The sequence below is a fragment of the Danaus plexippus genome, chromosome 24, assembly GCF_018135715.1.
Source record: "Danaus plexippus chromosome 24, MEX_DaPlex, whole genome shotgun sequence".
In the NCBI taxonomy this organism is placed as follows: Eukaryota; Metazoa; Arthropoda; class Insecta; order Lepidoptera; family Nymphalidae; genus Danaus; species Danaus plexippus.
In genome coordinates, this window is record NC_083552.1 from 2,056,917 (window position 1) to 2,081,784 (window position 24,868).

Here is a 24,868-nt window from a genome sequence, read left to right on the forward strand (position 1 = left end):
CCAAAATACTTCTAGATAGAACCAAAGATATTAATTTTTTAAAATCTAACACTATAAAGACTTTCGTCCCTAAAAAAAAATTAGAATTATCAGGGATTCTTCTTTTAGAAATATTTTGATTGCAGAGTCCACTCTTTCTGATATATATGATGTTGGTAAACCAACTCACCGGTTTTAATAACTCCGAGCAGCATATCAGTAACAATAGCTTCCTTTTGCCTTGGATCGGGGAATGTCTGTACGTTCTGGGACATACGCTGGGCAAGCTTCTTCATTATGCTAGTAGTTGTCATCATGTCACCGCCATATAAAGTTTTTGATGACGTCACCTGTTTTGCATAAAGACCATAAAGTTATAGGTTTCCTTTTAGGTCCGCAGGTATGAATGGAATCGAAACATTACTTAGTACAGCTTTAATCATGACACATGAAAAGATTTCTATTTGCTCAATCAATAAATACTACGAAAAGCATTCGCAGAGAGTTTTCTGACGGAATATAAGTAGTTTATAATATTGTAAGCTGTTAAAGATAGATACAGTCCAATGACCAGAGTTACCTAGAATGAAATGAGGATGAGAAATCACCAACCTGTGCTAGGTCGTTGCTGATACTTAGTAGAGATTCTCCCTCTCGGACCCTAGCCTCAAGACTGTTGAGCCACACGGAGCGACATTCAGATAGATCAGGAGCGTGGCCGTGCCAACTGGGAGAGCCGGATGCTGGAGGAAAAACCGATATAGATATAGAAGAAACAAAGATAAAAGATAAATATAGCATGGAGTGGTTAGATATAAAGTTAAAAAAATAAGCTAAAAATGAAATGGTGAAGATGATATTGTGTATACAGCACAAAGACAGTATTTCTAATCCATGCCAAACAAATATTAGTGGGTTAAGTACAAAGAATATTGTAAAGAATAGAAGGTGTATGCGAGGTTAGGAATTAAAATATAAGTTAAAAAATGCAAAAATAAATAAAAAGTTGGCAATCGAAAGCAGCCAATTTCATTAATATGTCTCCTATTCTCTTTTGCTCTTCATTTAATGTTATACTCATTTTGTAAAATAGCTGAAAGAAGAAGAAACAATAATGAATATATAGGATAGCTTTTAACAACGTCTTTATAGCCACATGGGGCCAGGGCCACTAAGAGTAAGAAATGTTATATGTCACATGTATATATTTTAAGAGAACTGTTTTGCCTATAAATGATACTAACAGTACATTAAATCGTTATTCGATACGATGTCAACATTATCTTGCTGATCTGACGGACTGGCTGACCCTCGATAGTCTATCATATGTTCTGGACTGTCACCGTCACGACCTGTTGTAAGTTCAACAATTAAATTTGATGTATAAGAGTATGTAGGAACATTTGATTTAAGCGAGTTTGAATATAGATCAGAACCTTATATGGTGCTTGGAAGTCTTAAATGGTACTTTTTTGTTGAAATAAATAATTAAATAACCTTTTAACAAAGCTTCCGATCCTAATCTCCTTATAAGTTGCATCTGTCTGTCACTAGGAGGGTCTAGACCCAGATCGTGGTAATTTTCTCCTGATTGAAGACCTGGGCGAGGGCGTTTTGGGCGTTCTTCCTCGATGTGGGATGTCAGTGTGCATCTAGACATTTTGGAAATGAGTTTGGACCACAGTATTTGTTAAAGATATTATGGTCCTATTAGACAAAAAGGAACAAATAATGATAAACTTAAGGTCCCTTACTTCCATCTAGCTAAACCAGTTGCTCCACCAGGACAGGGTTGTACAGCGTAGGATCCGGCTAAGGTCCAGTTCCAATGCAACCCTCGCGCATTGGTTTGCGGACAATAGGCACGTCTGCCTATTGGGGTCGAGATGGTAGCTGGTAATAAGACAAAGTTTGGATTAATTATCACTTGGAATTGTCTAATATTTTGTTTTTTATAACGACTGGGTAGTTCTGCTATACTAAATGCTAGACTATACCACCAATGGGTATGTAAAAAGCATAGGTGGTGAACCTACTTTCAGAGTTACCTTGAAGATATTCAATTCGTCATACCATATAGGACTGTCAGCTCTAGAGTCTTGTAGGTATTGTTTTTTTAAAAATTTATTATTTATGTTTTTATTTCTTTGGTGTTTTAATATTGAAAGTAATAATAAGAAAATATATATACTTTTTACTTCTTAATGCCAGTTAATTGTCGTTTGGCTTATGGGTTACATTTTGTCTATTTAATGTCTGACTTACAGAATGTTTTGTCGAATTCGTCGATCACATCAGGTTCCGATGGGCGGTTCTCTTTAGGAGGAATGTGTACTGATGACGTGGAGTCAGAATCAGGGGCCCAGTGTACTACTTCGTCGGTAACTGCAGCTGAAGTCAATATTTTCATTAGAAAATCTCAAAAACAATAATTAAAGATTTCCTAAGGTCACAGGATACTCGTAGAGTCAATCATTTAAAAGTGATAAATATGTCTGTATACATACATATTTCTTCATCTTTTTCTTTCGGCTTTTCTTCTTTGGGAATCTCTGGTTCCTCGACTTTGGTCTCTTCGATGACTTCTGGTATTTTCTCTACGGTTTGGGGAGGTTCCTTTTCTGATGATGAATCCGGTTGTCGCGTAGTTGGTTTCTATGTTAAAACGTACAATTTATGTAAAATTCCTAGTTTAGGTATGGGATTATATTAAGAAATAAAAATACCTTAGTTCCGACATTTCCGAGTTGAACTTCTGGTGGTAATGTTATATGAGGTCTGAATGTTGGTGGTGTTATAACCGTGGGTTTCTTCTTCTCTTGTTGGGTTAGCACTGGACTCTTAGGCACTGGTGGGGCTGTTGACCGCCATACTGTTGGTTGTGATGTAATCAACCAAGGTGGTGATGGCCTTGTAGTCGTACTTGTTGTGGAAGCTGGATGCAAAATGGTAGGTCATAAATCCCATTCAAGGGAAGAAAGGTGATGGTATATAAAATTATTTACATATATGTTATAAGTATGACCTTACCTGGTACGCATTGGTAGTGAGCTTCCAAATATTTGAGTGTGTTCGGACACGGGTCTCCGAACATATTTGTGCTGGCTAATATACTACAGTTTTGGTGCATACTGCATCTAAAGACCGAAAAAAAAAGATTTTTAAATATAAAAACATCATTAAAATATTTAATATTATTTACATATACATATATGTAATACATTTTTAGAACATTTTGTTTTGATGCAAGCCCTAGTCATAGATATTTCCCTTAAAGAATTTTAACCATTGCTATATAAAGTTTGGCAAATTACTTAAGAAATCAAAAATGTATATTGTGACTTAAATGTGATTAAAAAATATATTATTTTTATTTATAGTTCAAAAAAAATAAGATAAGAAATTATTACCGAAAACGTAATTTAAACTATAAAAAAAAGTGGAAGTCAGATGGTGAGCATTGCAACAATGATATCAATTTACACTAAGTAGTATAAGGGATTTGTTGTAAAATAAATCCTATAAATTGGCAGCTAAACAAAATGTAATTTGGTATAATAATGTCCCAACGACGTAATTACAGGACGATTCACTTAAAAACAATCGATTTCAGCGTCATATTGTGCGTCTAAACTGGAGAGTTGTTCAAATGAAGTTGGCGAGTACAAGTGGGGAGTACTTAAGCCATGAAATGATTTGATTTAGCTGATCAAAGCACGTCCAAGAAACACCATTAAATTTTGTGAAGTGAACCCATAGAATTCCTGTTTAATTGATATATGAAACAGTTGTTTAATCATCAACAGAATACAAGTCATAACATCTCTTTAGTCTAAATACCGTGTGGTTGGATCAACACAAGCAACAATTCGGTAGCCGCAATAACATTATGTTACAAATTAAAGCATGTTATAGACAACCAGTTATAGTAACCAGAATTATTTCAGCTTATATTGCAATTTCATTAAAACCTCCTTCAATATGGGATTTACAATTCAGTTCTGTATTTCGTTTGTAAACCGAAATATTCCTTTGTTGTATATTGCATGGAAACGTAATACTAATTTATTTGTATTCAATGATAATTAATTAATAATATTTATATGCAATAACATTATTAATAAAAATAATAACAATAACGCATTCTACATAAAAGTTATTGTTAAAAATATTTTTACTAAAATGTATTATAGATTCGAAACTGAAAGTTTTAACGTATGGATTATTCAATTTATCTGAAAAGGTCTTAATGGATTTTGATAAAAATTTTGTGCACATCCGGATTAAATCTATAACAGCAGATTTTAATCTGTACCCAACTAAAAACGTATCCGGTTATGTAATAGTTAAAACATATTAGGTAATTGTACGTTGTGTGTATATGTGACAAAGAAATCGGAATAGACAAAGGGCTGAGTTATCGGACTTTAAGATTGAAAAGATAGCATTCTTAGTTTTTATAAACAGTAGCTATTTATTTATTTAGTTTTATTATTTTCATATCGGTGCCTTAAAAAAAATTGCAAAACCTCCCTAGATTTGTGAAAATATCTTAATCTTAATTTTATTGTTAATCAGGAATGAAAGTTCTTGCTTAGAACATTATTTACTGGACGTCAATCTTCTGTCCTGTGACAGAAAAAGACAGAGAAATAATTGCCAATGGAGGAAAAAATCTTACCTGCTATGTAAAACCCGTAAACTCCTCGTACTCATACAGTTGACACTCCAGTCAGTGTTGCCATGGTCGTTGCAAATGGTGATGGAGAATCTTCCATAATTGGCTCTGATGAGGTGAATGACAGACCCCTCACTGCATCCGATCTTTAGAGTCTTACCCTCACAGGCATAAGCTGTCTCGTACCGTGGTTCTAAAAATACAAACCGGTTCATTAACCAAAAATACGAGTAATAATACGGTCAAAATAAAAAATTTTGCTTATCCGCCAAAAAATATGTTGGTAGTTAGCGAACTAAAGCGATGGAAATAACTTAGCACCTAACAATGTTGTCGAAAAACAAGCCGTGGTTTAGCCATTCATTGCGGGTATTCCAGAAAAACAACATTGAAAACGTACAAAAATAAATCCAATTAAACGGATCCCGAATTGTTCTTCCCATCGTTACGTTCAGAAACCATTTACCAATTCAAAAGCAAACATCCAATGGAAGACAAAACGTAAAAACTGTCGACTCAACGTTCCATAATCAATTCCTGGTATCATCAGTTGCAGAGCGACGCGGGAACAATATTTTCTCAACTTAAAATGACGTACATAGCTTCAATATTCGCGGATTAGTTTTTGAGCGTGTAATTTAAGATGCAATGGATGAGTTTGTAAGAAGATTTATCGCTTCAACTTCAAAGCGGGTTAGGTGTGCATATTCTGGATAGGATATAATAAATCTGGCCAAATTAATGACGGCACCGACAGATCGTTTAAGGCGTTTTCGCAACGTCATAGAGCGAAATGAGGGCCCGAACAATACATAATATACCTACTCTGAATCTTACAATAGGGTTGCGATGTAAATTAGAAAAATGTCAATAAAATCGAATTTTCTAAAGGAAATTTTCTTTAAAGCGTATTAAAGCGGCTGGAATATCATCAATCTAAAGTTGATTAAATTAATGTTGTGACGTGTTACTGATAAGGACGCTCTATAAATAATATTGAGTCTGAAGCATTTGTAGGTTTAATCTAAATACCTTGTTAGTTTTTAAACGTTTCTACTGGTGTTTTAATTACAATAGTGAGGGGACATGTGTTCCACGATAAATTACACACATTTGTCACTATCGACGAACGAACCTCTAATTTAATATCGAATTGATTGCTTTAATTATTAGAAGCATTCCGTCCTTCGATTTGATGTAATGGGGATATAAATAAAACAAATAATATCCATTCGTGATTAACGAATACCAGATATAATTAAACGTGTCCTTTCTTGGAGATACATATAACTGACGTGTGCTACAATTAACGTACTTTTAGTGGTAGATTTCTAAAAGAATAAAGTTATAAGTTTGTTATTAAATACTTCTATATTTCAATTAAGATTATCAATAATGTGTTTCGATGCACGCGAAAATGCATTTAGTACATAAATATATCGAAACGATAAAAACTGCCGAAAAAGCTGCATCACGATGACCCTTATGTGCAATAAAAATGATTTATTACATGAGTCATACCTTGTTATGAAGGGATGAAAACAATTTACGATAAACTTCAGAAGGGGATAGGGTAATTTTTCGAAGGTAGAAAACGGACTACCCAACGTTTAATAGAAGTTTTTCAAGTATTATATAAACGCTACTTTAATATTGTTAAGCATTAAGGTTCTAAAACATGTGATACGTCGTGTTGCCCAAGTTTATATTTCGTCTGAATTGACGCTTTTTCAGTAAAAAAGTTTTATAATAATATTACTTAAAAAAAATCAAACGCACTTCCCCGTTATATAATTACTATATCATATAATGTAACAAAAAATATTTTGGCTCAAATCATTAAACTCATTAAGGCTATGCTATAATACATTTCTGTTTTTCTATGCGTATACAATCGTATTGAAAATATTTTAAATAATCATTGTAGTCATTCACTCGCACTTGATAATTTTTCATTGTACTAGTAATCGTTGACATCCCTATGCATTTGAATTATTATTTATTAATCCACAGAGAGCACTTCTGTTCACGTAAAATTGTAATTACTTTCGTGTTTTACTTGACAATTCCTTTCATACCACAACCACCCTCAATACTGTTGAATTGCTTACCCTTATTGAATCCGGATAAGGTTTAAAATCGTTCGCATCTATGAAATGAGATAATAAGCCCCTATCGCAAAAACTCGTTAGCGAATATATGTGAATGTCATTTGATATCCAACCGCCGAACGGCGTGGACGTGCCGATATCTCAATGATTCTAAAATAGCTGCTGAATATTTGTAGCAGAGTTCAAATTAACTTACACGGCAAATGCAACAATGAGCCCCGGTGAATTTAATTCCGCTTCCCATTAATCGGCGTCAGTGGCCTTTGGGATTAGAGTAAATTTTATTATGAGAGCGTCAGATCTTTTTGATGTTCAGGTGGTCGCTGTGTTAATACACGAATGTAAATGTGAATTAATGGTTTCGAACAGAGCATTAGTATTGCTTCGAAAATTTTTGCTCTATGAATATAAATCGCATAAATATCGAAGATATTTTTAATACACAAGGTGAACACTATCGGTACACGCAATTTGAAACTGTCTGAATCAGTAATATATCGATACCTCTATCAGGGTCATAAATTATACGTAGCACTAAACCCATCCCGGTAAAGTGGCAAATTGAAAAAGCGTTTTATAGTGTATTTATGGGCTCCCGCAGGATCCCGTCAGTGTTGTCATGGAAAGATTTTTGGTATTCCAGATGTTTGAATGGCATGGCTTTATGATGGTGAATGTCAAAGGAAAGGGACTATCCCTTTTATGTAAAAATTGTATTACTTAAGTTTCCTATTGGAATTTTTGTTACAAATGTATAGAAGCTATTATAATTATAATTGTTTGTATTTAATAAAATATGATTTAATTGTCATTTTGTGTTGATATGGAATCCATAAGATTTTTATTGTAATATTAAAAAAAAAAACAAGTTTTTTTTCTCAAATCGGTTCACAGCTTAGGCAAAAATGAAAACCAAATGATATCCGAAATAAAATAAAACGTGACAATTTTAAACGTCAAATACGCCCCTCTGATTTAATTATTAAGAATTTGCATATTTTCCTCTGAAAACTGAAACGTTCTGGTTTGGAGTACGGAATATTTATGGCGTTACATCCACACACAAGCACGGCACTTATCAAGAACGTAAAACTTAGTTTTATCTCTCTTTTAGTATTGCTTCTGAAAGCTGGAACTATTTCATAAAATATCCTGTTAAGTTTTAGACTCGAACACAGTTTCTGATAAACACATATATATCGTTTATTAATGCCTTTTTATTAATAAATAACTTATTAGTTTTGATACACAAGTTATTCGCAATAAAATGCTGTCAAACTGATTGTCCATTTATACTGTCAGTTTCAGCGACCAGCAATAAAAATGATATTAACTAGTGCGCCGCTAACATTATGATGTTAGAAGAAAACCTGTCAACAGTGTTGCAAATTTATTATTCCATAAACATAAGGTTTACGTAAAAAAATAAACTGAATTATCCATTACCATATATATCACCTTTAAACGTTTTAAATGATTATCTGGAAAGAATCCTACTATCCAAATGTCAGGGAAACCACATACAAAATTTAAAAGATTCAGCTTGGGTGCCGTAAATCCAATGCTAGTTGGAAATGTTGAGCCGACTTGACGTCTGCAACCAGCGTCGATCGATGAACAGTCGAACGATTTACACTGACTTAAAGAGAAAAATAAAGATTTTAAAATATGTTAAACAAGTGAACATTTTGCCTTTTTTGTTTTTGTTTGACTGAAGTTCAGACTGAAACAGAAATGTAAAAAAGATTTGATAGATAGATCAATTGAGATTGCATCGAGACATGAATTAGATAGACTAACGGCTTAATGGAGAAGCGATCAATAAAATACTAACAAAAAATTAAATAAAAATATTGATAATATAATAGAAAATAATAAGAGGTTATGGTAAATTTGATTCGTAAAAACAAAGCATGTGATTTTACGCATGTCTGAACATGGAAATTTGGCCGAAATGGATATTAGTATACTCGATACGATAAAGGGATACCATCAGGTTACCTTTGATTGTCAAACAAGATTATTACGGGCGAGTGCACGTCTAAAGCTAAATGAGACATACCAAACCTACTTCGGGACCGATCGAAGTCAGTTTAGTCATTTAGTGTCACATAATAAAGGTCAGTTTTGCATATCAAAAGGTTTGGACTTTACGAAAAATCGCAAACAATTTTTATACTACCGTAGCTATTATTTGGTTTAGAATAAGGGTCATAATCAGATGTCAGCAATTGAGTGCTAAGAGGAAATCGTCCACATTCATATCATTTCGAGCCAACAATGAGGGGTCGGGCGGAACGGAAAAGAACCCTTAGGGGTTTTTTTTAACAGTTTTTGGGTGATGTATGCACCCCCGGTCACGTCTCATATGAAGTAGCTTCCTGCATAAGCGGTTTCATTTTTCTCTTTGGTTTTAGGCCTGTTAAGATAGGTTTATATTTAGATGACCATTACATTTTATTTATTTTCGATACAGCTTTATCAACAACTATTATAAAGATATTAAATATTCAATGAAATTTTAGAGAGAAATTAATTTTTGATTGTCTTAAAGATAGTCAAAGAAACAAAATTCTTTTCATAAAATGATACCAATTTTTTTTTCAAAGTATTCCCAGTTAAAAATAAACTATAAAAACGCAAGTTGCACTAACCCTGGATTCTAAACATTCGTGATTTACTCAGTACCCGAATAAGACGCGTGAAGATTTCTGCCCTAGGGGAAGTGAGAATTGCAGGGGCCTGTCAAATAAGATTTTTTCCTCAATCGAAGGGCCCAAGGGCTCCCTCATGTCCGGTCATACAATTTAGTACGTTAGGGTACTTGCTTCCATTTAGTCTCAACGATCTTGGACTGTGTTATCGAAGCTTAACTGGCTTGGTGAACAACTTTCGTCTATTTGTCCCTGAGGTGAATTGATACAGAGTAAACAACTGCACAATTACATATATGGTAACATAATCGTATGTTATTTTCCTACGCTATATATAAAGTTTTTCTATCTCTTCTAACTTTTTTATTGATACATAATTTAAGAAGATAACTTTCCAATTATTTTAATACATTTTTTCATTATTTTTGTAGGACAGAAAATTCAATCCTATTTGACCTCTGTCAATATATAATTGACAGATATCTTTTCATAAAATGAATAGCTGACACTATATAATTCAATTTTCATATCTCTTATTTCAGTAACTCGAGATAGTTTCCCCTCCTGCACGCCCCACACTTGGCGAAGTGCCTGAATTATTTTTTAAGTGTTAAAGGTTTTGTGGAACCCCAGCTGGGGATATAAATACATCCGGTGTTGATATAGTTGGATGTCTCTCAAGAGGTTTTTCATTTCATGGATTCGTTTCATCGGGGTTCAAACTAAACATAAATGAAACACAATAATACATTGATATGAAATCGGTTATATTTTATATAAAAGTATATACAATGTATATATATATATAGTTATATACTTGACTAATTTTAAAATAGTCACTACGGTTATAACTGATCAATAGTCCATTGAGGACGCCATGTAAGATTCCTGAAGTTCGAAGGTATTTACTTCTTAATTCCCACTCGAAACTGGTATGCGATGTCCTCGTAACTAGAGCACATGCGGTTATTGAGATCTCTTATGTGGCTTCTTGAGATACCGCCATGGGACATTTATTTGTAATATTCATTCAATTACTTTAATATCTTTCAAATTTTAAATTGTTTCAAAATTAATATAGAGTTATTGTGTCGATAAATTATTTTTATCTAAACGCAACATAATTATCACCTGCGTTAAATGACAGCAACAGTTTTGTTTTGTCATTTACAAAATCACTTCGCCAAAGTCATTACTTTACTGGTCAGTGTCGAATTGCATGCGGTTGTAACAAGATAGCCATTGTTCGAAAAGGATATGACTGGAATGCGGTCGAGGCATGGGCTATACAATGAAATAAACCTAACAAAGTATATGTAAAAAATTATCTCTTGAATACTAAACAAAACGATTAAAAGATTTTGAAGTGATAGAAGAAACAATATCGAAGTATTTTAATTGGCATGTAATTTGATGGAAATAACATAATAGAAATATATGTTTCTATACCAGACGGTGAGTCAGAAACATTGCAAGGACGACAGATGTACTATAACATGCCAAAGCAAGAGAAAACTTTACTATCAAACCGCAGATACTAGAGTCTAGGCGATCATTACAGTTCCCGGGATTCACTGAGATCGCACGAGATTGCGGTGGAACAGACGTCGAAGTGGTCATTAACCACCTTTTTCTAAGAAAATAGTCTACGAAAACATTTGACTTTTATTTTCGCTAAGCGATCCAGACATTCAGGAATATTAACTTGGCCGGACGTCCTAATGGACTATAAGGTGGTTTGAGCTATTGCTTCAGATAACGAAATTAAGTAATCGGAAATGGTCCGCAATTTCATATAATATAAGAAATAAAAAAGGGTATATTTAGTGCGCGTAGAGTCACGCCCATCCCGTAATAAACTGGTCACCACTATAACGTAAACGAGTTCTTTTCATTATAAACAACCTACCATAATTGTAGCGGACGAAATGCTCTTATCACGCTCATATTTCACCAACGAGCCTAACATTAGTTTGAATAGAAAATACAATGGCAGTGAGAATAAAAAAAATACAAATTACCTCCCTTCACCTCGATTAAGTGATCATTACAAGAAAAATGTTATGGCAATATGGAGTCGAACAAAATAAAAACATCAGGAAATCGTGTATTCTGTACAAAAAAATAAATGCAATGAGAAAATGGCAGAAAGATTTTGACGTGGCATGTCGCCATTTTGGAAATGTTTAGAAACGTCAATGAGGTCACGTATTTCTATTTTCTTAAACAAATCTCGATTTGAATCGCTTTCATTTCCCCTTTTTTCGCCGAGCATTGTTATTTATTCAAACAATAAACAGTTACGTGATGGAACAGACGAAATATAAACGTTAGTGGTAAAGGTAGCGGTCCACGTTAACAGAGCCTGAAGAACCTGCTGAATAAGGACATTGCACTTTTTTTTCACTGAAAATACGCTTTTAGCACAACGTTTCTCCGAAAAAGAACTATATTTTTCGTGTCACTCATCACGGTATAATGTGTGAAATAATATTTCTCAGCTAGAGGGCGCCCGAGGCAGTTCTAAGAGGTAGGGCGATCCCGCGAACGAGTAATTCAATACACAATATACCCCAAGGAATATAGGACGCTTAGGTACACGCAATATTTGATTTGCGGTTTTTGCTTATGATTAAGTTTATTGTATTAATTTGCACATGAATTTTGAATGATAAATATTATGATAGTTTTGTGTAAAATGATATAGAAAATTTTAAATAAAAATAAACAAAACACAAAGCGTTACAAAATGTAAAAGTCAATATAAAAAGCACTCCATTAGCCACCAGAGACAGGACGTCATGTCATCAACAGATAAGACGATCATTTCAAACAAATGCGAATTTCTCCCCGCATTTCCAGTGCAAAATTTAAGAGTACAATTCCTTCGAATGATTGCGAGATTAGCTTGTCCTTTCAAATCGGATCGGAATACGAAAACTAGAAGATATATCCGAAGTGGCACGAAAGAATTGGCGCGATATCGCACGCTGTCATGTGTCGGCCATCTTGGTTTCCACTAAACGTTTAGAAATCGGAGTTCACTCGAATAAACTGTCATAGAAATAAATTAAATTAAAATATAGGTGATGTTCAAACGGTTAGAAATTATTCAGGTTTTCAGTACGCACGAATCATTATTTATAAGATGTTTTTGACAATTAACCACTATGAAACCTTCAATAATTTTAGATTAAATTATAAGCTATGAATGTTTGAATGTAAAAAAAGACGATATAGGAAGCAGAATATTAGTTTTATATTTAATATTAATTCAAAGGCTTTTATTTAAAACAATCAGTAAACATAACAGCATTCCAAAGTCATGTTTTCAGTTTTGCGTGACTGAAGATAATAAAAATTTGTACGGAAAATTTGATACACTCCCAATTTAACTGGTACATCTTTATCTAAATCGAAACATATAACACCATTACAGCCTTCCGGACATGGAAAATTTATTCAAACTATTAAAAAAATTGCAATAGTAATATTTACATCACAAGGCAACTGTAACTTCCCACTAATAATTTAATTACAACATTTCACGTATTTCCGTGACTGTTTTAATTTATAACACCAAGACCATAAAAAGCTCAGTTCAGTTGAATAAGTGACTTGAATATATTTCGGGTGTTACTAATATTCAAAATACTCCGGCCCCAGCTGATGACTACTGTTATTGGATTTTTACGTAAATTTCGCTTTTGTTGAGCTCATTGGCTGGATTATAGATGCTAATGTGCTTATTCGGGGGCCGTCAGATTTCACTGCGTCGATAAGCGGGTAGTACGGGATTTTTGGACGTATAATGCGTGTCAGAATGTATTTTTGGCGGCAATCCTGCAGTTTATGGCCGACCAAATGTTGGTTACAATTTTATTAAGGTCAATCTCCATATAAATTAGATTGGTTATTACCTGACGATTTTGTAAAAATGATGAATTTTTTTTTCACCTCACTTTGTTGTTTATGGTTATGAAAATGTAAATTTATGATATATTTTAAAAATATAATAAAAATTATTACCATAATAATAAATAAGTACAGTAACTTAGTTAATATTTAAAATTCATCGTGTCTACCACCATCCCAGGTATATACTTATTTTCAGTCACGACTACTATTAGTTCGTGGTTTACACACGTCTCTTTAGTGTGAAAATGGGATATAATTTTGGAGAAATAATCAAAAACTGGCTCGCGTGCCCAATGGGCATTAGCGGGGCCCTACCCAAAGCGGCCATGTTAATGTTGCCAGGTACATAACGCGGTATGTAACGTAATGAGCCGAGGAAAATTGTGTTGCCATAAAAATAATTGTATTCTACCCCCTGTTTCTTATACGTCACTCGATTAGCTACATTATGGTTTTTGTTTGGGTTTTCTATAGCTGTGCGGTGACTTGAAAATAAGGAAAACACCGAATTAGGTTACTCATAATGCTATTTGTGAGATTATCCAAGGATATGATAGAATATTAACCTTAAAAACATGAAAATGCGTCCAATTTGTTAGGAGCTCAATGCCTAAAATATTATATATATTTAAATAAACAAAAACTAAATTTGCATTATGACCTGACGTCAGACATGCTTGGAAACAGTAAATTTTCTATCCCGAATGTTCTCGAACGAATATTGGATTTATGTGTTTGATTTCTCTGGCTTTTACGTTCCCAGTGAGTGCTCGAACAATGCTCTGTTTGCGTGTTTCAGGAACTTTAAGTTGATTGCTACAGATCTGTTGTATATCATTTATAAATTCAAAACAGTTAATTCTGCAAACAATGAAGAAAATAAAATCCCTTTTAGACAGCCGTATTTAAATATATACATAATTAAATAATACAATATAGGAAAAGGATTTTGTATATTTCTCATTATCTTTCTTTTCCTTTTAATTGCTCGCAATTTCACTTCACAAAAAGAGTTTTTTAGATTTCACTTAGATATACTGCGGAGTCTCAATCATCGAAAAGATTTAATCAATCTGTACAAAAGGAAAAATATATAAGTTGATTGCTGTTCAATTAACAAGACTATCGAAAAATAACTGAACCAGACTGTATTGGAATTACGATATCCGAGGGTTAAAGTGGAATCGGACACTTGGAGCGGATTAATAATATTTAGTGAAGATCTTTTTATTTAAAATATATATATATATAAATGCTACTAACCAAAAATGTCCTTGTTATTCGATAGCCAATGATTATCCTTTTAAAGAAAATTTTGTATCTCATATCTGGCCAATTTTAGATGGCTCTAAAATGACCAAAACTAAGCTATTCGGTCAACCATGCTGTTACTGGGTCAGTAGCAAAATTTGTAATAACCGTAATAAATTGCTATCCAATCCAAGTTGGTCTAATAAGACGCGGTTCCCAGACCAAGTACCAGGATTTCATAGAAGGTAAGATAGCCATTAATTTAATTGAGTTTGGATACAGTTTAGGGTTAATTGATATAATGTCGCCGTCCCAGGGTTGGGGGAATCAAAGGCTGGATTGTAGCGTTGATAGCGTTTAATAATTTTCTGAATATTTAAAGTTAAATTTACATGTCATTCACATCATAATAACGCGTAAATGTAAATTCATTAAATAAAAAATTTATATGGCTTCCATAAATTAAAAATGTATATTTCATTTAATATGATGAAAGTCGCCATTGAAATTTGAGATCAAAATTTTTGGTACGAACCATACATTAAAAACTAAGCTATATATCATTAATGTATATGTTGTTTTTCAGTCATTAAACAACATTAAGTGTAATTTAATGGACGCGGCATTATTTTACAAGATCTCGGAAGCCGTACTTTATACAATATTTAAGTGTGGATGTGTTGCGTAATAATAAACATTAAAAGTCAATGAGAGCACTTCTGGCGTAATTTTACTTGCACGGTATACTGTAGCACCTGCTGCCATCTGCGCCCCAACGAACAAAGAAAAACATTCTAGTGTACAATTACGCGGACATTATTCACGAAAAATGCATCAGACGAAAAATTATAGCCCTAAAAAGCATTACAACACATACTGTGCATTGAAGTAAAGTGAAGTGGGGGGTGTGCGAGGGGGCCAGAAGGGGCCTAGGGGTCCTGGGGGGCCAGGGGAGACGCAGACGAAGGGGGAATAATCCGATAATTATCGGCTTAACTGTACACGACATTAGCAGGTGGGAAACGCTGGGGCTCAGGTGATCCCCATCTAGGTATTTTAGTGTTACATTGACAAACGCTACCGACTGATAATTGATTTATGTGGGATTTGCGCGTAATAGAGTTAGCTCTGTAAAAATAAAGGGCATTGGGAGGGTTTAAAAAGAATATGTGGCTGTTATTGGGGGATGATAAATTACCTTATGAAATGAGAAGCTTATGTACGCCACTCGGGAATTGCTTATTCAATTATTGTGTCTTAAGGTTTTTGAATGGAGTGAGTGAAAAATATATATAGAAATACATATATCTAATAATACTCGTTTACGATTGTTAATGCAATGAAAAGCGAGCGGCTACCCGCTTTATGCTTTATATCTAATGATTTCATTTCATAATCAAACCAGATTTTATCAGACGGGCTTCCAAGTTTGAACCTGCTTTGAAAGCTGGTGCTTTGTCTATTGTTTTCATATTGTTAATGAAGTCTGTACGTTTGAAACAAAGTAGAGATAGATCGTGACCCTCGGAGGTGCTACCAGCTACTAAAACATATGATTCATACAATTTTACTTTACGAGCAATCTGAATGAGAATGAATTGAAATTTATGTTTTTTCTTTAAATTCATCCATTAATTATAAAACTAAAGAATATTTCCCTAATGGAGGGTTTCCAGTGCTGTATTATCAAATGCACAGCTTAAAACGGTTCCCGTGTTTGGAGCTGGATAACGTATGGTCTATCGAATTTTAATACCGGATTTACCTACTCTGTGGTAATATTAATCAAGCAGGCGATTTTAAGCCATCCATCGATCGGGTTATGATCGTTATTCGTGTGTTTTCAGCTTGATTGGTTTATGCGGATTAAAAGCGTCTTTCCAAGTGTTTTATATTAATTTCAGGTTCGAGCCATATTAGTTACTGTCCCCACTTTGGTCGGTTTTATCGTTGTTATGTTTGTGACTATAGAATATTTAAGATTTATTGATAATATTCCTTTGCTCATAATGTTCCTTTCATTTAATAAAGCTGATTATCGAAATTAATATTATATTTTAATGAAGAATCCCAAGACTGTCTAATTATCCTCAGTCATGTAAAACCAATTTAAATATCTCATATAAAACAAATTTGAAAGAATGCTTACAATTTTCCTAATGTATTTATTAAGTGGAAATATTTTTTATATATGCCATACTTTATATATGAATGCAATGTTAAATATAGATTTATTCCATGAATTATTTCACGTGATTTAAAAATATATTTTGAATTTTATGAATATTTCACAGTGTTTATTTAAAAACTTTATTAACGCATTACGTAATACTAATTAAAACATCTACCGCATGTATCACGATTGTGACACGTCCTTATCCATATTAATGGTTTCCTAAAACATTAATTAATTTCATATAACGTATTTACTTACATGAACCTAGCGAATGGTATTTATCATAGCACGTTACTTATACTGTGACTTGGTTGGTTGTAATCATACTTATTTAATGATATATTTTGTGTTTCTTAAAAATGTCACTTACAGATTTGGGTGATATTTTTTATTAATATCTGTTTTGTTTTCTGGTAATGCTAACTTCAATTACGCTGGCAAAGAGCGTATGTGGATATAGTTTAAGTAAGTTTATGTAATAATATATATTTATATTATTTTCGTTTTATGAAATTAAAAGCTTATATGAAAGATGACATTTACTTGATGGCGCGATAAACGAAAATACAGAAGTAGCCAGGAGGAACAGTTAGTATTAAATTAAAATATAAAAGTACCAGCTACCCCATGAGTGATCAACATTTTCCTGGATAAAACCAACCAGCTATCCAGAGTATAACCTATGCCTAAGCTAAATTTAATTCAGTTCCATTCAGGTGCTGTAGCGGAACTAACAAACATCCATTCAAAACTTTCACATTCATAAGAGTAGGAAAATAATCGATGTATTAGAAACGATTTCATACAATGTAACCAGTTGAGTTGTAAATTTTTACGAGGCATTTGCTAGGAAATATTAACTTAAAATAACACTTTCGAAGTAGGTTAATACTTGGGGGTAATGAAAAATTGTGCTTCCGCAGAAACCATTGTGAGTTATTGCTGTGCAAGTTTTTACATTGGAGCACTGTAGTATAATTTTTATTCAACTATAACGGTCTGTGATTCGAAATGAAAATAAAACTATCATCTCTCACGGTTGTTTTTTTGCCTTAATTGAAAGGAATGTAATAAATCTTTTCATTTAATCCAAAAATAAAGTGAAAGAGGATTCTTTCCGACGAATTCAAGACTAATATTGTCTAACAAAGATATTTTAAATTGATTCGTAATAGACCTGAAAGCCGCTAGTTTTGCTATTCGCGTTTTATATTTCACCCAAATTGGAGTGTTCCAGTAAAATTTTGTTGACGTTGGAGTATCATGAAGAATCAGGTTGTTTTATATAGATAAGGTTTTAAATTTAAAAGCTGCACTTTTAATTTTAAACGTAAAAAAATGAATTTGGTACGATAATATTCTGTTTCATAAATAGCTTCAAGTAATTAAACGCTTATCAGATTTTTCGCTGAATTTCATGAAACAAAAATATCTATAACGAGTAGAGTAACTAATATTAGGTTATAAGTGTTCGTGGTTTACTGTGATTGAGGTATTTCTAACGGAAATACTTCGTGATAAAATTAAAATTATATAGAAGTAAAAATGCGATGGTATGAGATAGATGTATAAAGTTATCTCATACAAGTGAAAATAACCGAGCGGTTATGAAATTTTTAATTAATAATTCATATACTCGAATGTAATTGAGTAAGTTTGAGCGAAGTTCCGGTATGCTTATATAAACTGCTAATAGATTAGTCTAGGCAGTCTAGGTACAACAATATTTACATTCCATAGCGCATCTACCTCGTGATAATTCAAAAGGGAATTAAACTTTGGACATTCAGAGTCAGGAATTCTCAACCGCTATAAGATGTTAATAGCGTTCACCTGTACCAAATTCGTCTTTGAGATAGGAGTGAGATCGCACTTTATGACAGACTAAGTAACCTATCTAGGTGCAACCGAGGTCACTCTTACTTAACTATCGCCATAAACAATACTATTTAAAACATATGGATAGAATTACATCATTATTTAAAGAACTATAAATGTTTGTATATAAATGTAACACGGTCTTTTCTAAACAATGTGAATTCTAGATCATACGGAACCCTTTTCAAAGTGACATTTATAAACCTTCCTGTACACGGTACCCAAAACCTTATCTCATTCTATGACAGAGGCGACGGCAACATAGCAGATAGATGCAGCATCCATTAGCATTAGCGTAGTAGCTCGGATTTACATAAACAAGATCATAGTTTTACTGTCCACTCATACGTCATTGTATATTAGATTAATTACACACACGGCCAGACAAACCGGTCAACTACATTGATATATTAGGTGTAATCTAACATGCTTTGATGTATGTTGTGTATGAGAGAAAAGTGTGAGTTTGATTAACATTTGAGTGGTCGGTGTGTTTAATATAACGTGATTGTGTTATAGTAACTAATGTAATAAATGAGAAAATTGTGTTACTTATGTATTGATAATAAAGGTGTATTAATTTTATACGTAAATAAAAAGTAGGTTTGATTATACTTCAATAGCAATTAAAATTTTGTGAATCAACAAATTTATTTGTGTTATAAATTTTTCTTTAGTATTTTTACAATTGTTTCACACAAAACTAAGCGGCGAAGTAGGTAATAATAAAAAGCTTTACATAGAAAATATTTTTAGTCCGATAGTGTTTTTGATCTGAATGACTTATGGCGTAGGATACTTTTACTTACTTGAGCTATTTACTATTTATTTTCTCACTTGCCTCACAGTTCAGATTCACACATGATAATTTTGTCAAGTAACTATTTTTTTATTTAAGAACATTTATGAATGAATTAAGTAGTAACAATCACTGTAACGTGTATTTATAATGATAATTAAGATCGGTGATAAAGATTTTAGGCTGATATAGGAAGGAAGGCTTTCCATAAAATATCAAATAAAATCCCCATGAACACTAGAACTGTGCTAGTTACAATAAGCATTTGCGGACTCATAAAATGTTTTTATTACGCAGATAGTACTGTCGTCAGTCGTTGGCCGTTCTTTACGACCGTGTGTATAATATTCGTAACGACTTATGTGGGTAGGCTTTAAAACTCCTAAGTGTATTGGAAATCTTGTATACTCATTAATTAAGGCTAGGTTTAAGGAATGCGAAGCTCATTCAAATTAAGATGAATTATTAACTAACTTCGCAGCAAAATATTCACAAGATAAATGATGAAATGACTTGTATACTAATGACATAAATGTAATTTATAGTATGTCTGCATCATTTAGCTATTAACATCGGTTTATGAAAACTGCAATTTTTTTTTTAATTACGGTTATTTAATAAACCTCTATAAACTGAGCTATTCTATATATTGATATAAGTAAACATATATTACCTGAATGGACTGAAGAACAGATTGAAGGTATATAAGATCAGTTAATTATGTTTGTCCTATCAACCAAAATAGACGATAGCAGTGGAATGGCAGCAGCATTCACGGTGGCGGAGACACTAATTGGTGAAATTAATAATAAAACAATGGTGAAGTATGAATCACCTGAACCTCGAGCTGGAGAAGAATCGAAGAAACTTTGAACAATGATTGAGAATTGTGCGTGGCGGGGATTTATGGCTGCGGACAAAGGATCTGGTACGCCTCCTTCAAACACTTAATTTCCTGAACAAAACCCAGTTCTGATATTAAACGATCATTTGAGATTAAGGAGCTGATTGCGAGGATTTCATCTTTCTACCTTTACTGAGGGATATTCATTTTATTCTACGTCTAAAGATAGAAATAATATGAATATATAGTGTACTGCTATCACCGTTGATACTCAACCATATATCATTGATTATTTCAAATTCGATAGTAGAAATAGAAATGTCACTATACATCCCTAACCATGGGAATTTTCAAGAAATGACTTATATATGTATATGTGAAAGTTTGTATAAACTTTTGCTAGTATTAAATTCTAAGTCAATATTTTCGTATCATTTTCTTAGAAAGTGATACGAAGTTTTTGAAAATATAGAATAATATTGTAATAGTTTTTTAACAGTATAATATAACGAAAGTAACTGTTTCCTTGGGCGTTGTCAAGTGATTAAATTGTCTCAAGTACTTTAAGCCCGTAATTAATCACCCAAATCGCCTCATTAGCTTTGAACAAACGAATTGCATCTTTCGCCAATTAATCCGAAATCTACTGAACCCTTGAAAGGGTGAATGGCCTCATTAGAGAATTTTAAATAAATTACTTTTCAAAATACATATTATATTAAAACAATGACTGTTTTGTACTTTTTATTATAGGTAGTATATGGAAACACTAAATACAAATATTGTTTATCGTACTTACATAGAAATGTAAAAAAATATTGATAGCCCATAGAAATATGTATTTAATGGTTGAAGGTGTGGCATAGTACAGGGAATTTCCGACCGGGAAGTGGCCAGCAAATGGCGGGCTTTTGTCCAGTAAAAAGCTGTTTTAAGTGTGCTTTACACGTCTCCAGAACATAGCGAGGAGCGCAACTGAGTACATAAACACGTTATCAGTACAGATATGATAAAAGAATGTCGTTGGAAATAAATGTATAGACTAAAATATATTTTTATAATTAATACATTTTTAATTTATTTATAAATTTAAATTTTTAAATTTAAATTTGTTTTCATATGACGCGGCCAAGCTCATTTCCAGCTTCTGTTATAAGTGCGGCGGAGACTGAGGGTTTGCAATGCCGTCTCAATGCCGCCTCACAATATAATAAGCTGTTTGTTCTTCACAGACCCTGAGCTCCGCTTTTGTCACCAGGTTCCATGTTTACCATTAACAAGGACTGTGGCTTTTACATTCGTCCAGCTTCTGTAAACTCTAGAAAAGCTCTAGTGTTTCAGCCGCAAAAAACGATACTTCAATACGAAATTTTTCCTATACATATTTTAAAAAATTTATTCATCTAATTTTTTCTTACTTAAGGTAGTCGATAAGTGATTTTAAATTATACATTAGGTACTAAACAAATTATTAGGGTTATTAATGTTGCAGGTAACAGTATTTTAATAAATAAAATTTAATATTATTAGTTATCGATTTCATTTTATGAAAATAGTAAATATTAATATATAAAAGGGTGTAACTCTAATTCAAAATGAACTTATTTAATGAAAACAGTCAATGGAATATAACATTTACAAATAGATTCAGTCTATCAGCTCGCCCACGGTCAAGGGCGCTTGATTGATTACAAGAAATTTCCCTTTTAATATTTGTCAGAACATTTACCAACTGAACCGCTCTTTTAACGCTTCCATTCATAATTTTTTTATCATCTATCTGTCGAATTTTTCGTCATAATGAATTATTTAATATTTAAATAGCTCCCGGGATGTTTAGTACAGATTTTTCCACGATGGTTATCAAGCAATCGGATTCAACGTCCTAAGAAAGTTTCAATTATATTCATAATTTTAAAGAAATATTAGGTGTTGCTATAAATTATTTCTATATAGTTGCAAGTATAATTAATTTTCAAATTATGTTCAGTAGAAATCAACAAAACTGTAACTGAAACAGCTAATCTAAAGTTTTAACTACCCTCCTTATATATGGATTCATCTCTAGGAGTCCCGTGATTTATAGGACCGAGGAAAGGGACAGGACAGTTCAGGAGCTCAGGATTTACGACTTACAAGATGTTAGAACATAGTAGTGGAGTTGGCTTATTTATTATTTTTGATATATTAACAAATATATATTTTTTGGACATAAAATAATATGTGTATGTAACGATTTGAACAGCAAGGATTATAATACAGTATTTAATTTATTGAATGAAATTTATGGGTGAAATGTTATCTTCGTTGAAAAAATAGCAAAACCAAACACAAAAAATAACCAGAGACAAAAATGAAGACATTATTTTACAAAGTGCATTTTTTCTAAAGTGACGTAAGAATAGATTGGCGTTTTTAATTTTATTCAGATGGAAGATAATTTTATATTTCCTATAATAATAAAAAATGCTAATAAAATTACGTCCGTTCCGCTGTCTTTTCTACCGTACCTTTATGTCAAGCTAGAATTAAATAGTTAGTTAGAACAGCCAGTGCACTAAAAATCTTTTAAGGCTAAGAAATTAGTCTTCTTTAGCAGTGACATCTTAATTAAAGAAGATTATATTAGTTCGTTCTATATCTCTATTTACAGCGATTTATTTTTATTTTATCACTGATTTCACTCTATATTTTATATAGGCTAGAAACGTATAATGTTGCCGGTGAACATTGTTTTCGACATATTATATATGCCGTTAAAATGTTACTGACATGTATCGTGTTGGCGGATATTATATTTTCTGTTTTTGTATACACGGATTCATACAAGTGTATACGTGTTTATACGCGTTCGTGGGCAATTATCGCAAGTGACCAGTGACCTGCGAGCCAATGGCTCGTTTGCTTCGTCCCAGTACTGGGGCGAGTGATAAGCACTAAAAATAACATCAAAGACACTTCAAAGACTGACCGTTCAGACACTATGAAAGTGTCGCCTTTACCGAAAGGGTCTAAAAAATTATTCTATTTTTAAAACAAATTGTTTGCATAACGGATATGTTCTGGTCGAAATGACACAACATAAATGCCTCACATACTTCAAAACAAAACCTTTGCAAAAGAGGTTCATTTCCATTTATATTCCTACAAAAGAACTCCATTATGTAATACAATATTTAGTTCTCAATAGCATTAATATTATTCCGGTTCAGTTCACTTTGGAATAACATAAAAAGTAAAAATCAATAGTTAATAACAATATCCAAACAGTACATCAAAATCCAATATCACTTGTTGTATCGCCATATCAGTTGTCAAACAATTCCATATGCGGCGACTCTAAATCATTCGTTCAATCTCTAATCTGGACCAGATAACTGTTTAAAATGGTCTGAAATTTATGCCTTTTACTTGTGTCGTTGTGATATATGGCTGTTTGTGGAAGCTGTAATAGGGTGCTCATATATTAAACGCCCTGGGAGCCTGACAGGTTGGACCACAGATTCGGACGTGCCAAAGTAACCTCTATTCCAACCCCTTAAGGTCTATATGGACACGCTATTGATTGTCATAAACGATAGTTCTGATAACGCAAAGTAGCATTATTAAATATTTTGATGACAACGTTTTATGTTCACCCAACAAATTCATTGCGAGATTAAAAAACATAAAATTTAATGTTCATTGCTATCAGGAAGCTCGTAAATCCACAAAAGGGAATATTATTTTAATATTTACTATATTTTTCGTTATTCTGACGCTGGGTGTAGATCACTTCACGCTTCTCAGCCTGAGATTCTCACTAATTAGAACCGTACCCGCGCTATCCGCAATCAGTTGAACATTTCCACCTTGTCCCGCTGTGATACATCTACTCTGCGTGGGATGAGTGATAGACGTCTGTTTAGTCTTTGACAGTACGTTTTTAATGAGTAAAGGATTTTTATGTAGAATCATAGAATATACAGCGACTCTTGAATAAGAAGATTTAATCAATCTTGTTTTAAAGATCACATAAGATTATTATATGGTTGAAAAAAAAATAAAAAAATTGTAAAATAGTAAGTTTATTATTACAAAAATTGGAAATTTCTGTGTAGATAAAAACGTATTTATTTCCACAGTTTTCGAACTTATATGGTTTTAAGACCAAATCAGTATTTACATCTTAACCCAATGGGGTAAATAAGTGTTCTCTGAAATCCGCTCCTTTGATTTGTCTTTCACAACATGACCTAATTTCATAGAAGAGTCCACTGAAAAGCACTCTATTTGTCCCAATATCTGTCACTATTCAGTAGTCACTTGATTTTAATTAGAGTGCGAATCTTTCGTTTTGGACCACATCCATTCTATCTCCCTAACAGATGACGGGTCGGAAATATAGCTGTCCAAACAGACAAGATCCCTGGCTATACATTCATCTTATAGCTTACAGTTACTCTATCGGATGCTTAGGGCACAGGGGGTGTCTAGATATACCGGTTTTGATATATCTTTGATTATTGACGCGAGTTCATATCTGGTTTGAAGTGTCATTATTTTGTAACAATTATCATCGCGAGGCAACTGATTAAGAT

The 24,868-nt window shown here is 32.9% G+C and overlaps 1 protein-coding gene across 4 annotated transcripts in view; it reads right to left on the reverse strand.

Moving 5' to 3' along the window:
- LOC116775959 (latrophilin Cirl) overlaps nt 1-24,868 on the reverse strand; it is a 149,557-nt gene that overhangs the window by 8,128 nt on the left and 116,561 nt on the right. For all 4 annotated transcript variants that reach the window (XM_061524260.1, XM_061524258.1, XM_061524259.1 and 1 more), the window contains exons 3-12: nt 4,661-4,850; nt 3,010-3,116; nt 2,706-2,914; nt 2,487-2,634; nt 2,245-2,370; nt 1,734-1,872; nt 1,477-1,631; nt 1,224-1,331; nt 592-722; nt 170-329 (exon numbers count right to left, since the gene is read on the reverse strand). In XM_061524260.1, coding sequence (XP_061380244.1) covers nt 170-329; nt 592-722; nt 1,224-1,331; nt 1,477-1,631; nt 1,734-1,872; nt 2,245-2,370; nt 2,487-2,634; nt 2,706-2,914; nt 3,010-3,116; nt 4,661-4,850 — 1,473 coding nt within the window. The remainder of the gene's footprint in view (nt 1-169; nt 330-591; nt 723-1,223; nt 1,332-1,476; nt 1,632-1,733; nt 1,873-2,244; nt 2,371-2,486; nt 2,635-2,705; nt 2,915-3,009; nt 3,117-4,660; nt 4,851-24,868) is intronic.